General features: G+C 32.7%; 2 protein-coding genes across 2 annotated transcripts in view; both read right to left on the reverse strand.

Annotated features, from left to right (window-relative positions):
• Window positions 1–6,843: 6,843 nt before the first annotated feature.
• Window positions 6,844–17,883, reverse strand: part of LOC115884806 (thioredoxin reductase 1, mitochondrial) — a 36,974-nt gene continuing 25,934 nt past the window's right edge. The window contains exon 10 of the transcript XR_004050619.1: window positions 6,844–7,094. The gene's annotated coding sequence lies outside the window, so the exon portion shown is untranslated. The remainder of the gene's footprint in view (window positions 7,095–17,883) is intronic.
• On the reverse strand, window positions 12,705–17,786 carry LOC115884771 (troponin T, skeletal muscle-like; the record flags this gene model as incomplete). The annotated part of the gene is made up of 5 exons (XM_030903447.1): window positions 12,705–12,857; window positions 14,288–14,518; window positions 15,261–15,339; window positions 17,522–17,602; window positions 17,679–17,786. Coding segments are annotated over 4 exons (480 nt in total), but the record flags the coding sequence as incomplete, so codon positions are not given.

Raw genomic sequence — 17,883 nt, forward strand, 5'->3', positions numbered from 1 at the left:
GCGCAGGAAGCAAGGATGTTTGGTAAAGCGTTTATTAAAATCAAATAGAAATTTATTTCCATCGGTAAAATAAACAATAACTTCTGGACATAACAGATATAAAAAGTTAAATGCGGCAAAACGTATTTCTCTTATTAGAATAACAAAAGATGGTAAAAACAACAGTTATGGTAAACGGAATAAAAGCATTATTCTTCAAAGGGTACGAAATAATTATATATTTATAATATTTTTTTTTAATTTTTGCTTGTAAAATATACAACTTTTTTAAGTATAAACTGCATTTTCACAGAATTGAAAATATATCAAAAAAACATTTTTTAAAAATTATTATAAAATGAAACACGAAAATTTAAATCCTTAAAAGATTAAAGGAATGCAGATTCTTATAACTTACGGATCCAATTTGTAGGACCTTCGGTTTGTCTACGTTAGCGATGCAATCACAATAATATGTATAATCACAGTACAATTATTATATTTCTTCATGATATAAAATATAATAGAATTGTTTTGTTTTCGTTTTGTACGCTAATAAAGATAATAGTAATAATAAACAAACACAAAATCAGAATTCAACAGTTCTTTCAAGGATGGTTCAAGGCAAAAACGTTTTCGTTTTATTTGGGTTAGTTTGACGAGTGCGACTGAGCGATGATTTCTGACTCAACTGGCCTTCAAAGAGCAATGGTCGACTTTATAATCTTGCTGAAGAGTCTTGCTTTTGTTGATTTATCTATATAGTCCAGTAAGGATATGTACACGTGGCATTTTTAGTGATGTTTTCAAAGCGTGATTTATAAATACAGGGAGTGCTAGAAAGTTCGCAACAATTTTTTAATTATTGACTTTTTAAAATTTTATATAATTTATATGATATGTTTAATAGATGTTTTAAATAACTTTTTTCTTAATGTATATCAGTTAACTAGCAATACACGATGGGAATTACAAAAGGTACCTCTATCTACGGGGTGCGATCTCAAAAGTGAAACCACTTCATAACTTTTAATTTTTTTAAATTAATTTAAATCAACGTTTTCTAATTATGAAACAAAGTTCCTAAAATATGGAAAATTACGACCTTAACCCCCAAAACTAATGCTCAAATCAAATCGACTTGACTTGTTTGAAAAGAATTGATGTTTTATTGTGTCATCTGTTGACAATTTGAAATTAGCGCGCAGAGCCTTTCGACCAATGGTGCCGTTATCACGTTCACGACGTAGTGACGACCAGCCTGCACCGTATCCTTCTTGTTTTCTTTGTATCATGGTACTGTACTCAGTGGGATTGTTGACTTATTGTTAGTTTTGGCTACTTCCTGTTTCACCGGAAATGACTACAAGTTTTCATTTTTAAATGGCACTCTCCGACTCCGCACACTACTTTATTTGATAGAAAATGACACATCCCAGAGGATATATGCGTTATGATAATGACATCCCAGAGGATATATGCGTTACTATTAAAGGACATGTTTACTGTTTAATGTGCTCAAACGTCTAGAACTATCGGCAACGTCGCTGCTAGTCTTCCAGAATGAAATGAGCCGTCCGTCCCACCACTTTATAGCGTACTACGTTTAGCTTACGGTGTGTTTGAAGTCGGAATCAAATTGAACTGATCTGCCAAAGTGTTTTGCAAGTAATTTTTGTTTTGTTTAACGTGCTGAGATACCCAGGGTGCAAACATGAATTTTGACAGTGTCAGATATATTATTGGAAAAATAGAAGCTCAAATTACCCGAATTTGTCTTTTCACGGGTAGGTATTGTTTCCGCCGCGCCGTAATCATAGGCGTCCCACAGGGAGCCTCTCACAATTAAAAAGATAATTTCCTAATTATATTTTGTTGAATTTGATCTAATGAAACAAGAACCCCGTAGTAGCGGTGTTGGTGGTTCGTCTCAATTACTACCCAACTGTTGTAGATCATAACAAATTTGAATTTTTTTTGTTTTAAAAGTTGAAAGTGACATTTTTTTCTTAAAATTGCGTGTTATTTTTGGTCATTACTATATTCTAAAGGAATTTTTGCTCAACAAATAAACAAGGTGTTTACCCGACCCTTTTTACATTTTACTGCTTTATCTGCCCCTTCGGCCTTGTTTAGACAATTTTACCGCAATACAAATACCTCTTCCTAGAGTTGTTTGTACGGTGTGTTTACCTTCTTTTAGAATGGGACGAACTGTAAATAATTCTTGGGCTACTAGTTTTATACAAACCTATATACAGGTGACCCTTGAAGAGCATTTACCTATTACGTTTTGGTTTGTGGTTTTATTTCAATTTTTTGCATAAGATGGGGGCCATTGTAACGCACTTGCATTTCAAAATATTTTTTGTCAACATACAGGGTGATGCAAACCGCAATACATATGCTTAATACAGTTCATGAAAATTGGGACATTTAACTAAAATTTGATTATCTGATGGAGCTACCTTTAAAAGTATGGATTTGTAAATAAACGTAATATTCATTATTATGCGACGGAAGTCAATACTGCAACACGGTTTGATGCTTGGTAGAATGCAACTATTTAGGACTAAAAGAACTGACTGCCTCGCGTCAAACCATCATAATACCAAGAGACCGAAGCGCATACAATGCTTATATTTTCCTTGTCTTTACCTTGTTGATCGAAAGACCTTGTCTTATATTTTCAAAAACTTTTTTTTTTTTTTTTTTTAGAAAAAAATTTAGTAATACAAGATTAAGATTAAACAACTATTACACAGTACTTCACAGGAAGCTATTGATTGCGATTAACTAACTAAATCGTTACTAAATTACTAATTTTGAAAATTTCTTTTTTAGAATCAAAAAAGAATTAAAACTAGAACCCTAAACTATCATTTGAGATTAAACGGGGAGTTCTAAATAATGTTGCCTATTCTAAACAAGAAAATTTATTTTATAGGACTTATAACATCCTCTAGTCGTTTGGACGATAATAATATTTCTGTTTGCTATTGGTAATTTTCTCAGGGAAAATGCGTAAATAAAAATGACTTTAAGTCAAAATACAAATTATTTAAAAAGAGACTGTCCTTTTCAAAAGGACGAATTGGCAACAGGTATTTCAGGAATGGAGTTATTGTAGATCACAACTTTAGTTTGAAAATATGTTTTTTTTTATTAAATTTATAAAATGTCTAAAATGCTTTAAATAAAAAAAAAAAAAAAAAAAATTGAAAGAAAAATCACCAACCACAAACCTAATATAGAATTTTTTTTTTTTTTTACTGTAAATATTAAAGTAACTGAAAGTTTATACATATAGAAGTAACTGAAAGTTTAAATTGAAAATCGACGTTAGAGTGATTTTCGAAAACTACCACTAACGTTTCAACATAAGTATATATGTGGGATATTAATTATATTATTATATTAGACCTTATAACAAAACTCATCTAAAGAAAAAGTGTTAATGTAGTATATTAATATGGAATTATAAATTTTACTTGATTAATTTACTTTTACTTTACTAATTAAATGCTTTCCAAAAACGATACGCCACTGGCCATTAGAGCAATCCAAATGCGCCTAGTTGCAGGGGTCGGAAATTTTAGACTTCTCTCTCTCTTCTGTCCTTGTTTGTACATTGGAATGTTTGATACACTTCCAACGAGTTTTTATGAATGAGATGTTCCGTCTATCTTTATAATGTCTTTGTATAGATTGAAATTTAATATACAATTTTTTTTGCGACAAAATGTAGAGAAGTTGACGTATAATATGTCATTTTCACCATCGAATAAATTAAAAATATGCCGAGGGGCCGATTAAAAATCAAAGTTACTTAGTCATTTCCAGTGCGTGGGAGTGACTAAAAACTAATAGTATGTAGTCAATCTTTAATTTATGTCATATGCTAACATATCAAACCTCGTTTTTATCTGAAAAAATAAAAAAGTTAACAGAGGGGTGGAACCCACTTTAAGAACTTTTACCAATTTATGCACAAAGTGGTTAGGTCCATAAAGAAAAGAGACAAATTAAAATATCAGTTCTATTTAGTATCGGCCAATGTTTGGCACTGAGTTTCATGATATAGAGTTTAAAGAAAATATGGAGTTTCAATTATTTTTGGAGAAAAGAATCATTTTGAGGAACTTTGCCACACTGTACGTTAAAATTTAGTTTATCACAGATTCAGTACCTGCTATATATACATACAGATAAAATCTTATCCCAATACATTGGTATGAAAATTGTTTTTATGACGATATGCAGACGAGTATAATTTCCTGTGCTTTGCTGAAAATAAATGCTTGTGAATAACGTGGCTAGCTAATAGAGAGATATCCTTTAAATAGGTGTGATACGTGGACGTTAATAGGGCCAGGTGTTATTTCCTTTGCGTGAGGGGGTATTAACTCTCTTCATTTATAGTTATCGGATCGGAAGAATTCTGTTCGCGTCACGTCCGCTATTTAAACTTAACTTAACTAACTTTGAACTTAAAACTTTGGTACTTTATAGGTAGGTGTTGCAGGCCCAAAGGGCTAAAGTTCTTATTTCCAGTGCTTTACTGTTCAAAGTCTGCCAGTGGGTTTTAGGGCAACAAGCAACAAATTCTTTTAGAAGGGCCAAGTCGTCATCTGCTGTAAATCTAAGCCTCTTTATAGGTTCTTTAATATTGAAGGAGGTGGAATCCATATTTTGGGCCCATATTTATTTAATTAAAATAATCCCAGCTAAATATCAAATTACCTAATCACTAAAACTAAATAATTCAAAACAATTCAAACATAACCTAAAATAAAAGATCTTGCCGGCCGGCTCCGGTTGTCAAATACCCACACATGCCCATTTAAACAGATTTTTAAACGTTATTTAGGAATAGCGCTTGGTGTAATAGATCCGCAAATTACGTCAAACGGTAACGTTATTAGCGAGCGTTGCGTTAAAAATTGACTCGCGCATATCGTAACCATGATAAGGTACGCGTAATTACTGCATGACGCTATTCAGTTTTGCGATATCTCTCTAATGACTTTATTGCCGATCAGGACGCTGTACTATTTTGAAGACCCACTTAAATTGGGCGTGCTATTGCCTGAAGCAGATCACTAACTAGTGCACGATTCACGAAAATTGGACTGAAAAACAATAAAGAAAAAGCTCTCTAAAGTTTGTAAAAGTAAAACGCCACGAATGTTTGGGAGTGATTCATCGGTCGCTACATTGTGAACTAATCTGTTCATGGTCACATAAAGCTTAATTCCAGTGCCGTGGTGTTTCAAATCATGTGTCCCAATATAATCTATTTGGCAATTTGTTGTTGTTTAGCTATCCAAGTCCGTGTCCAAACATATATTTGGTTACATATGTGACCTGCTGAATAAAGAGACAGGAGGAACACTTATTCTTTCTCCATGTATTTATGCATGTTGGGCGGAAAAAGCGCCATGAAAGCACTCTAGGGTGGGGATCCTTGACAGTTCTGTTTGACGATTCATTTTGATTCATTTGACACATTTGAATTTGGTTGGAAATTTTGTGGATTTGTCAGTCTTTACAGACTTATTTTATAATTTATTTATTATTTATTCTACTATACTGATAGTTACAGCCATAAAGGTAGTAAATCTAGATGGTAATTGTGGCAGCACTTAAATTAATAGTGACACTATCGCAGTTATCGAAAAGACTCTAAAATAGTTTAGTTTGTGTAGCGTGCGAGTAGATCTAAGCAAACGGTAGGTGAAATAATGGAACAACTTTTCCTTTAGTAAATTTGACTATATAGTAACCACATGTAGTAAAACCGATCATTTATGAAATTCAAATAATTAAAAAAAATATGTACATTTTAGCTTTTATTTGTATTACTTGTCAAAGTTTAGATACGTTATTTGGCTATAGCCAGTAGCGTATCGGATGTTTGTGATAATGCGTACTTATTATAACTTATCTATTTTTATTGAATTATATTTTTATAACAATTTTAGCCAACACACTAACATTTATTATTCAGCGTAAAATAAAGCAACGGGTATTTGGTCTACCCCACGTCTACTACATCATAGTTTTACATTTTTAAAATAAAATTAAGGACATTTTTTCAGTAAACCAGATTTAAGTCGAGGCCCTTATTTGGGGCTAATCACTTGCGGATTGTACCCTAAGATTTTGTCTCCTTCCTTAGTCATTTGCTATTCAAAGGTAAATATAAACTGGAATGCATTGGTCGCACTGCAAGAACACCAATGGACTGACACAAAAACGAATCAATCAGATAACTGATTATAGTATAGTCTTTTATTAAAATCCAATAAACATTTTAGAATAAATTACTGGGAGGCGCAGACGAGATGATTAGACCAGACCTTTAAAAACCTACGTCTTTTTGGTAAAATTTACATTTTTAATGTAAAAAATATTAAGCCCTTGCTGGTATCGATTCTTCATCAAACGATGGAATCATGAAACCCATTCATTTTATATCTGTATAATCCCTGTGGTTTTATGGCAAGATATGCACTACTAAATTTATAAGTTCTCCACGTTTCTATATTATTATGGCACCCAAACGGTTTATCTCATCACAATGAAAAATGAGAGGTAAAAAGATTTTTATACCTATAGCAGTGGAAATAAGTTTGAAATCATAGGTACAGCTTTCAGTGAAGCTATTATTAATAAATTATAAATAAAAGTTTTTTTTTTTTTTTTTGAAATTAAAATTTATTTTTAAATGCAAACTTAAATTATAATTTATCTAATTGTGTTTTTCGCATATAAATGAGTGTAAATATAAGTTAACAAAAAAATGTAAAATTAGGTTTCAACATCACTCAGTGAAATAATTTTAAAGTAATTAAAAATATACTGTTTTTAAAAATGTAATGGAATTTGGATTACATCAATATTTACTGGGTGTAAGTGTTAAAAGACAAATAAATATCGGGATTGTTTGCAGAAACATCACATTTATGCTAGTGTGAAGTACATGTTTGTGTATTATAAAGTGCCGAAATCATATACACTTACGCAGATAATACCGTATAACTGTTGTGCATGTGATATTTCACAAATTTCAAAAAGGAAAAAGATGAATTTTTTATCTTATGTCTTAAAACCTACAGAAAAGATAATCGACATACTTTGGATTGAATTTGTATGCTAAAGTTATATACCGTAAGTGTTAATACATGATTTGGAAGGCTACAGTGTGTTTGTAAAATTAAAACCAATGCAGCTTGGGAAGCTGGGTTGGGGTCTTTTCCGGATCTTTTGGTTATATTTATCCTAGTGAACTCTTCCGCTATTGTTGGGTGAATGCCAACAGTGCTCATTAAAGCATTTACAGTTAAATTGCACCTGAAATGTACACGTAAAATAAAAAAAATGTTAAAGCATGGCCTAGTTGACGCCTTGAATTAAGGTAGCGTTCAGGTGGATTTGCGGATTAGCGCTAGACCTATTTTAAATCAGTTTAATTTAAAGATCCCACCAGCGCGTTCAAACGTTGATTGAAGAAAGGAAATAAGAATATGCGCAACCTTATTAGCTATTCGTGGCACAAAATATCTCCGATATGTAGCGAGATTTGAACAGCTCTGCGCCGCGCATGATATTCATTTACAACAGCTGGTAAAGGATACTATTGCCCAAAGGGACTGGCCTTGGGCCCGGCAATGGATTTCTAGGCATAGGAATTACACGCATTGGAATGAAACGCCTATAAAAGTCTATGCTTAAACAGGGATGGACAACAACTTCCCCGTTTTCACTTCCACTACGACTGTCTGCTTAGACAAACTCCAATAAGATAAAAAAATTTGGAAATTCCCGCCACCTCCCAATCCACTCAATTACCATCTCACCGCGCGCATCGCCATTATTTTATTACCCTTCCCGCGCCTCCGCACCTCGCTATTCCGACTTCCGTCAGTTTATCACAGAGTTGCCAGGTCTACTGGTTTCGTCTGTAAGCTAACGATCTACCAATTTAAGAAAGAATCTAACAGTACTGTTCAGCTGCGTCTTTGGTTTTGCAATGAAGCGCTGAAAGCTGGAAGCTTATTTGTTTAAAGAATTCCGGCAGGCTACCGCGGTGGAATCTACATTATAATCAGACTTTATTATTTTGACTTTGAAATTAGAATTTTGTTTGGTAATAACACACATGAGGGTGTAGGTTAGGGTGAGGACTCGTTTCGCAAAGAATGTATTACTCTTTATTAGGCGTGGTATTGGCGACATGTCCGAAGAAGTTGATATCTTTTTGAAAGATTTTTATTTTATTTTTTTTTTTTTTTTTTTTATTTATTTTTTGTGTTAAAATTAAACAAAAACAAAATTTAAGGTTTAAATGTTCGACCTAAGATTCGGACAAATGGCAGTGATTTCTCGATGAAAATATATTAATACAGAAAAAAAAAGAGGTTGAGAGTTGCTACAACTTTCCATTAGTGAAATTCAGTTTTAGATATCGCGATCAAAGATTTCGAGGTAAAAAGTGACTACTACACTAATTTGTGACTGCTATGCTTTTGTAGTTTTATGTTTTGTTAACCTATTATTATTGTTTAATTCAATTGGTATTTAATATCGAGTAAATATACCTAGCTATTTCTAATTCTTGTTATATTTATTATATTTATGTATTTTATTTTTTTTTTTTTTTTTTTTTTTTTTTTTTTTTTTTTTTTTAATAATATATTTTATTTCGTTTCCGTACTTAGTTTTGTTGAGATCTGCGGTTTTTTCTCGTATGGAATTATAGTCTAACAAACCCGGCAACTCTGTTCGTCTACTCCTTATAAAGTTTTTTTCGGTCTAACTCCTTTGTCACAGCCGCGGCTTTGTGAAACGCCGCCGCCGACCGACCTGTGTCGGGGCGACTGCTAGGAAGATCGTTGCCATTTCATAGAATTGTACTTGCTATTTTAGAAATGATATAAAGGATTTTACGTAATTTACTTTTCGTTTTAGAAAGAAGTTGTGTTATGTGCCTAGGGAAAACATTCTTAAAATTGTTTCGTACTTTATTTAATATTTCATTAAATTGCCGACGAGATAGTAGGATTAGAAGATTTGCAGAGTTTTGATACATTGGCAATTTCGATTTAATTGAATGACAACACTGTCCGTCCTGTTTCTATTTTTCGATTCTGTTCTATTAGTAGGCGGTAGCCCCACACAAGCGTCTTAAAGAGCCGCCCGGCGCCCCCTCTCGCCGGGGCTCTCTCGTCGTATAACTTCTATGATCACTTCCACTATACGATGGTAGGGAAAGACCGCTATCCGTCTCTATTTGCCTCGGTGTATTTTGCAGCCGCCCACCATCTTGTCGTGAAAACTTCCTATTGCTAATATTCCTCTGCCAGTAGTGTATAGTGCGGGACTGTTCGATCGCATCAAATCGCCGCTGCCGTAGTCGCCGTGGAATGCTACGTCACGCGCTGACCAGCGCCCACAGTGCGGCGGATGGTTATTCTAGCGGGACAAAATCTCAAGAGCAATTATTTGGGACTTAAAATCTAAGAACGTAGCAACTGGTTAATATATAGCAACTATATGGTTAAATTTATTTCTTTATTAAGAACTTAATTTATTATCAAATAAATACAAGATAATAAACTATGATATTATTCGTATATGACACACAAAACAGTATTTTAAACTATTGCCAAATACAATTATGATATGAAAACTCTCTTAGCAGTTTTTAATTAATTTTTAATCTTAGACACCCTATAATTTATTTTAAAAAATATATTTATTTGAAAATAATAAATAAGATAGATATTTTAATTTTAACACTCGGTGATTGTAAATTCATATATAGTAAGTATCTAAGACAATTTTTTAAACTCAGTGCCTTTTGATGGAGTTGTTTTGTTTTTATACTATCCGATTGAAATGAATCTTTTGGGCATTCACCTGTTAACCTTGAACTCCCTGTGACTACCTGTGTTGGTAACTATTGCTAACTCAAAAGATCTACATCATTCAATATATCGATATTTGAAAAAAAGTGAAAGTTTGATATCTACAGAACAAAGGCACGGATTTTAACAAATATACTGTACAGTAGAAAAATACATACCTTTTGCAATCTTCAACATAATTTGGCCTTCTAATAAAATGTATAAGCACTTAAATATTTTTGTTTTGATCTCTGTCTTGTTGAGCAGAAAACGACTGAATTTGCTGGATAAAAATGTATCGAAATACAAAGAATATCCATGCATTTTTGTATCAATTGAATAAAACTACTATTTATTTTATCAGTACACATTTTTTGGCTTATTTCTAACCAAACGCTTTTGTCCCGCTAAATTTATCTTCCAACGCACTGTGCGCTCGTGCAAAAATAACTGTCACTGTCTAAAATCTTTAGCGCCAACTTCAACTCGGTCAGTAGATGACGTAAAAAAACTGACAGTGCAGGAAGATAGGAATCGAACAATCCTTATCTCTATAGTATCCTTGTACTGTACCGTAGTTCTGCTTTCAGTCGACAGAGGACAGAGTGGGTGGTTGCCGGAGACAGTGTTGCCAGAACTAAGGATTAATCCGTAGATTTACGGATTTTGGGTACAGTACGGTAATAATACGGATTTTTCTTTCATTAAACAATTTAAGTTGGCTTTGAAATGAAAGACCGTTGTGCGCCAAATGTAAAATATTATGGTAAATGTCAATAATCGTCAATTCCAAGCGAACTGAACGACTTTTTCGATCATGCGAAATATTCCCTGATTCCGAATTTATTTAAAATCCCCTAATCACCCGAAAAAAATAGAAGATATGGCAACGTTGTAAATTTTCAAATTTCTAGATTAGTTCTAGACTATATTTGTCTCTCTCATTACATAGGAGAGAGGTGCTAGTAGTATATGAAATGTCAAACTTCTACATTTGTGCTAATCCTCCCTAGGACATTTTTCTAATCCTCAATCAAGTGTGGTTTTTAGATAAACTATAATATAAATGAAATATAGTGAAATTCATATTATATTTATAGGGCTAAAATAAAGAAAAATTCAATGTTGAAATTATTTTCCGTTTTCTGAAAAACGGTAGAGACCATCAGGAAAAAGATGTTCAGATTCGTAATCTACGATCTCAAAATAGGGTTTAAGCTTGATTTTCATGCATCCGTTGTCCGACGATACGATGATACGATATTAATTTTATTGGTTGAATTTAAAAATTTCGATTGAAGTTAGAAACGGTTAACCAATCAGAGCCTTCATCACAACCAATGAAATATATCTATCAACATATCGTCAAATGAGCTGCATAACTGAGCCCACGAGGTGAAAATTGGACGTTTCCAGTTTTCCCAATAATTACCATTCTATGTTTTAACACGAATAAATTTTCAATACATAAACAATACAGGTATTTTCCAAGAACGGTAAACTAATAGGATCGCTCATCCTCATAAGACGCACGTTCGCCTCTTCCCGCGCTCCAGCTGACAGTTGTGACGTCATTGTAGTCCTTGTCATGATAGTGTGTATTATTAGTTGCATACTGTTGTACTTCGTTCGGTTACGTATTGCTACCGCATACACTATAAGCGTAGTCAAAACTTTATCAAAAATATAAAAACGTTGCTCTAACTGATACTTTAAGCCTAAAAATTAACTAGCCTCAAAATATGAGCGGAGAGTCGATATAAGATCGTTCGATGACAAACAAAGTTATTTCAGGAGGTAAGTGAGAATTTTATTGAAAACCTTTTTTTTTGGTACTTTTGTATACACCCTGTATATTAGGGATTCGACATGGTCGCTCTGGAGCAAATGGAGAAAAATTGGAGGGAAAATGGATATGAATTAGCCACAGATGATCTTACTCGTCTCTTTATTTCAGCTGTTTGGTTTTCTTTTTCAGTTTAATCATTTGTTCCAGATATATATACTCTTCAACTTGTTCTATATTTTCTTGGTTTATTCTGGTTGTTATGTTTTCATCTGTGTTTGTTATGATTTTAGTTTTAGTGTAGTTCATATTGAGGCCTATTCTTGTAGCTGCTGTATCCAGTTCTTCCAGCATTTCTACCAGTTCTTCTTTCTTTTCTGTTATTAAGGCGATATCATCCGCATATCTTAGGTGATTCAAGTATTGTCCACATATTTTGATACCTTTTTCTTCCTAGTCTAAATTTTTGAAAACGTCTTCTAATGCCTGGTTAAAGAATTTAGGGGATATTGTGTCACCCTGTCTGACACCCCTTCCTATGCGAATTGGCTTTGTTCCTTCGTGGATTTTAATTGTTGTTGTTGCTTCGCTATATATGTTGGCTATTAAGTGCGTATCTATAGTCTATCCTGCTATTTATTAAGGAAGTTTTTACTGCCCAGTGCTCAATACTATCAAAATTAATTTTCTCTTAAGAGAAAGAAAATTTAGTGCATCCTACTCCATATCGATCTTTGTCAAAGGCAGTCAAAAAAATTCTATGTTAATAGATACCGTATGATCGAATAAAAACGGCTTCAGCCATTTCGATCAATGACATTTCCCATATAAATTTACATATAAAATGACAGCGATCTTCATTTCAAAGCCTTCGCTGACGCCGTTTTTTTTATCATACGCTACATATAATTATACAAAATTGTTTTCCTTCAAATAATTTATTGATCTTATTTTAAAACAGTTAATAATTAACATATAAATAAACAATAGTAAAGTAATGTTTAAAATAAAACTCACAGACAAGACGGTTACATGTAGGAATATATCTTTATTTATCAACAGATTTTAATGATTAACAGAATAAAATAATGTAAGTTTAAACTTAAAAATAATAAAAATAAGTTTATTGGAGGTCCACATTGCTCCGGGTCTTGGGTGGACGCATATATATTGAAAAAATCCTGAAAAAAAAAATTAAAACTAAATTAAAAAAAAGTAAAAAGAATGCCTACTATAGTCTGTGAAACGAATAACTTTGAATTTGACAGTTATCGCGGGCTTTTCTAGTGTTAATTTTATTAGGTTAGCAACTTGCGGTCATGTTGACGCAATGCCGTCTCTAATAGAACAGCCAATATATAAAATGACAGCGATGTTTATTTCATAGCTACCACTGACGCCTTTTTTCTATGATATTGTATTATTTGCAAATATAATTTTTCGAACATTGTTACTTGCAAAATATACATATAAATTTTGTGAATGCAAATAATAATACATCACTATTAGTAGATATTGAATGTTTTTGTTAAATTAGATCGATTTTCAAACCCCAAAATTTAAAATATATTTTACCCATTATCTTATGAATCGATTCATTATTTGTATATTGTAAAACATTTCCTGCATTTGTATGGTTCATAGTTTATTTGCCAAAGTATTTATTACCATAAATAGGTATATATATATTGTATTTATTAACTGTATATTATGTATATTTCATATAAATTATATCATTTTTAAAATACAAACCAAAAATACGAGGAATAATTATTTTTTTCATGTATTCTACAACATATTTATTAATCCGTAGTATCTAACTAGCGTGACGTCATAAATCTCGCTCTGTGGCTGTTTTATTAGAGACGGCATTAGTCTAATATTTAGAAATGTCAAAAGCTGATGACATTTTACTTTTGACATTATGACATTTCGTGTTAATTTTTGTAAGAAGAGGAAGAACTGTCACTTGTTTTATTATTTTCCTTTTCTATTTCACGAAAGTAAAAAGAGTTACCTATCTGATTCGTTCAGGCACTCAATTTAAAGAATATCAGTAACTTTTTTGACAGAGGGATTTTATATTTGCCAGAGACGGCATTGGTCTAATAGATATACAGGGTATCCCAGGCTGAGCGTGCATTTTGTTTCACAACGAGATCTATCGATTAAAAATATTTTCAATATGGCGGCACTTCCGGAAATACCGGAAGTTGACAGTAACTTTCTTATTTTAAACGGGTGCCCCATTTTTTATTACATATTTAAATTCAGTGTAAAATTTTATGAATTTTGGTATCACTAAACACTCTATATCTAACATTAACTGTTTTTGACAAAAAAAAAATATTAAACATTTTTGAATGAAAAAAAAAGTGCCTGTCAAGAAATGTTTTATAGCCTAAACGTCAAAGTTAGTGATTTAGTTTTAAAGCGTATTTTTTTCTTGATTTTATTTAGCTTGCCAACTTCCGGTATTTCCGGAAGTGCCGCCATATTGAAAATACTATTAATCGACAGATCTCGTTTTGAAACAATGATGTGCAAAAAATCTCCAATCTAGATCTCTAAGGCACGCTCAAAAATCTTCTGTATAACAAAATATATTCACCTGACGTTTAGAGGAAAGCTTATTCTTCTTCTTCCTCCTCCTCTTCCTCATCCTCTTCCTCCTCTTCTTCTTCAACCTCCTCCTCTTCTTCCTCTTCTTCTGGTTCGGGTTCGAAGACTGGTTCTTTCAGGTCTTCATCGTCTACCACCTGTTTTTCTTCCTCGCCTTCTGGAGTCTCGGGTTCGCCGGCTTTCTTGCCCGGGCGCTCGCCGAACCATTTGGGCAGGCGTGCTGTGGACGTACAACACAGTGCGTAATTAAGAACACGTAATCGAAAAACTAGAAGGAAACGACAGAATACAGAGGCCAAAACGCTAGAAAGATCCGGTGACGTCACGAAAGTAGGGCTGGACGCGCACAAAAAAGTCAGTGGCGTACATGCTTTCTTTAGAAAAATATTCCAGGGATTCTGGTGAATATGTCGACACTTTTTTAGCTTTAAAAAGTGTCGACATATTCACCATAATGGTTTAAAGCTGATTTCTGAAACTATTAAAATATATTTACTCATATCTTAGGATTATATAAAGTGATCAGAAAGGAAGCCAAAACTGCAATAATATGTGGTGTTCCGTTTACAAAAAAATTATCCGGTTCCACTCACACTTTTTTGAGCCACTCTGTAGAATTTAAAATATTTTCCTTAAATACATCCTAGTACGTATTTTAGGTGTATGTTCACTTAAACAAAATTCTCAAGTTTTTTATTCTAGGAGCTACAGATGCCCGACACACTTTTGCCGGACCCTGTATATTAGTTAAGTTGGTCCACTTTCGTGACGTCAGTTTAGTGGTTTTCTCGGGCCTCTCATAGCATAAGTAATGCCTAAGTTAAGGCGGGAATTCTATAAACTAGTTTCACGTTAAGGTAGTTAGGCAGGAATTAAAGAATAAGATAAAAAATATGAAAAAATTGTCAAAATATTTTTAGAGCTTAATAAGATCTTTATTATAACGAAAAAAAAAATCTTACCCTTCTGTCTGGAATCGAATTGTCCCAATTTTTCTTTCCAGGTCTTTTCGTTCAGGTCTTTAACAATGTTTTCATATCCCTGTTGATAAAAGAAAAAGAAAACATCAACTAAAGGTAATCAACTAAAATTAATTTAACAAAAGGGGTATAAAAATAAAAAAAATAATTTTTTTTTGAAACTCACGTTGGGTACAAAATCTTTCTTCTCTTTTTAACCAAAGATTATTTAGTCCTTCGAGATATTTAAAAACTGTTCCCTTAAATAAAAAATTTCTTGAGTAGAACTTTTATCGTCGTGTATAAAACAATATTTTTTCCCACAGCGAGTTACGTTTAAAAAAAATATCAGAAATTATTATTTCAAGGAATTTATTACGAGTAGAAAAAATATTGTGCTGGGTTGGCATTGGTTTCTATGTAATTTGATAAATAAATAAAGCTGCCTCTTTAGTTGTCAGTTTTGAGTCAATATTTTTTAATTCTCTTTCGTGTCGATTGCTGACTGAATTGGAGGCAGAAATGGCTCAAAACGAAATAAGTAAATTAATAACAGATATTCAGGCTGAGGATTTAAATCCCGAATAACTTATGAAAAGGAATACAAAAATTTTCAAAAATGGAAGCAATTAAAAAACGCGCGAGAAGAAATAAAGTTTTTAACCTATCCTCGCTGTTAAAGTATCATTTAATCTACAATTGCGGTTAAAGTACTATTTTATCTACTATTTTTGATAGATATAAGGCAATTTTAACAGTTGCTATGGGAAAAAAATGAAGCTATTGTATAGGGAGGTCCACTTTTTGGTAGTAGAACTTTTTAAAAATATTTTAAAAAGAAGATTTAACGTCAAAGTATAACTAGGTACTAGGTACCCAAGGACTGTATACAGGTTGTTAATTTGTTTATTACTCGCGGCAAGAGCTTTATGGTTGAAATATGGCAACCTCGGCCCGCTCGTCGATGACGACGCGACGGGACGAATCGGCAGAAAAATCAATAATGCATGCGTTCTCAATAGGCAGTGTTGCCATTCTGTTCCCCTATAAGTAACTGTCGAGTTAACAACCTGTATATTCTAAAGGACTGTTCGATCGCGTCAAATCGCCGCTGTCGTAGTCGCCGTGGAATGCTACGTCACGCGCTGACCAGCGCTCCACAGTGCGGCGGATGGTTATTCTAGAGGGACAAAATCTCAAGAGCAATGTTTGGGACTTAAAATCTAAGAACGTAGCAAACGGTCTAATATATAGCAACTATATGGTTAAATTTATTTATTTATTAACAACTTAATTTATTAATAAATAAATACAAGATAATAAAACGATATGATATTATTCGTACATGATACACAAAAACCGTATTGTAAACTATTGCCAAATACATAAAATTATGATATCAAAAAACTCTTTAGCAGTTATTTTTAAATTAATTTGTAATCTTGTGACACCCTCTATAATTTATTTTAAAAAAATATATTTTATTTTGAAAATAATAAATAAGATAGATATTTTAATTTTAATTTTAACACTCGGTAATTGTAAATTCATATATTAAGTATCTAAGACAATTTTTTAAACTCAGTGCCTTTTGATGGAGTTGTTTTGTTTTTATACTATCCGATTGAAATGAATCTTTTTGGGCATTCACCTGTTAAGCTTGAACTCCCTGTGACTGCGACTACCTGTGTTGGTAACTATTGGTAACTCAAAAGATCTACATCATTCAATATATCGATATTTGAAAAAAAAGTGAAAGTTTGATATCTGCAGAACAAAGGCACGAAGGATTTTAACAAATAATATACATACAGTAGAAAAGTACATACCTTTGGCAATCTTCAACATAATTTGGCTTTCTAATAAAATGTATAAGCACTTGTAAATATTTTGTTTTCGTATGATCTCTGCCTTGCTGAGCAGAAAACGACCAAATTTGGTTGATAAAAATGTATCGAAATACAAAGAATATTCATGCAATTGGAATGTCTACTATTTATTCTTATCAGTACACATTTTTTGGCTTATTTCTAACCAAACGCTTTTGTCCCGCTAAATTTATCTTCCAACGCACTGTGCGCTCGTCCGTCAAATGCAAAAATAACTGTCACTGTCTAAAATCTTTAGCGCCAACTTCAACTTGGTCACCAGATGACGTAAAAAAACTGACAGTGCAGGAAGATAGTAATCGAACTATCCTTATCTCTATAATATCCTTGCTAGGTACCATATTTTAAAATACTTTTGTATATGAAAATACTTACACCTTCAAATAGATGCTTCTTGTCAGTGTACGACCTAGTGTCCACACGCCTTTCGTATTTGGAGGCTACTTGGATTTTAGGCTGAAAAACAAAAAAAAATCAGAATTTATGTAAATTTTTATGTAACGCAAAATATAGAAAATAAAGTGTAACTTACTGGGTATTTGCCTGTGAGGGCTTCAGGGTCTAGACCCTTTTTAAGGGCCTTGTGCCTCAGTTGCTGTTTCTGTCTTTCTTTCAGTTCTTTAAGCTGAAATAAATAATAAGATTAAAATTGAATTATATACCTTAGGAAACAGCGTTGTTAATTTTGATGTACTTAGTAACTTTATTTTTTCAAAACCTATAATTACGGTGCATTT

This window comes from Sitophilus oryzae, unplaced genomic scaffold (assembly GCF_002938485.1).
Source record: "Sitophilus oryzae breed Bouriz unplaced genomic scaffold, Soryzae_2.0 scaffold_357_pilon_pilon, whole genome shotgun sequence".
NCBI classification, from domain to species: Eukaryota; Metazoa; Arthropoda; class Insecta; order Coleoptera; family Curculionidae; genus Sitophilus; species Sitophilus oryzae.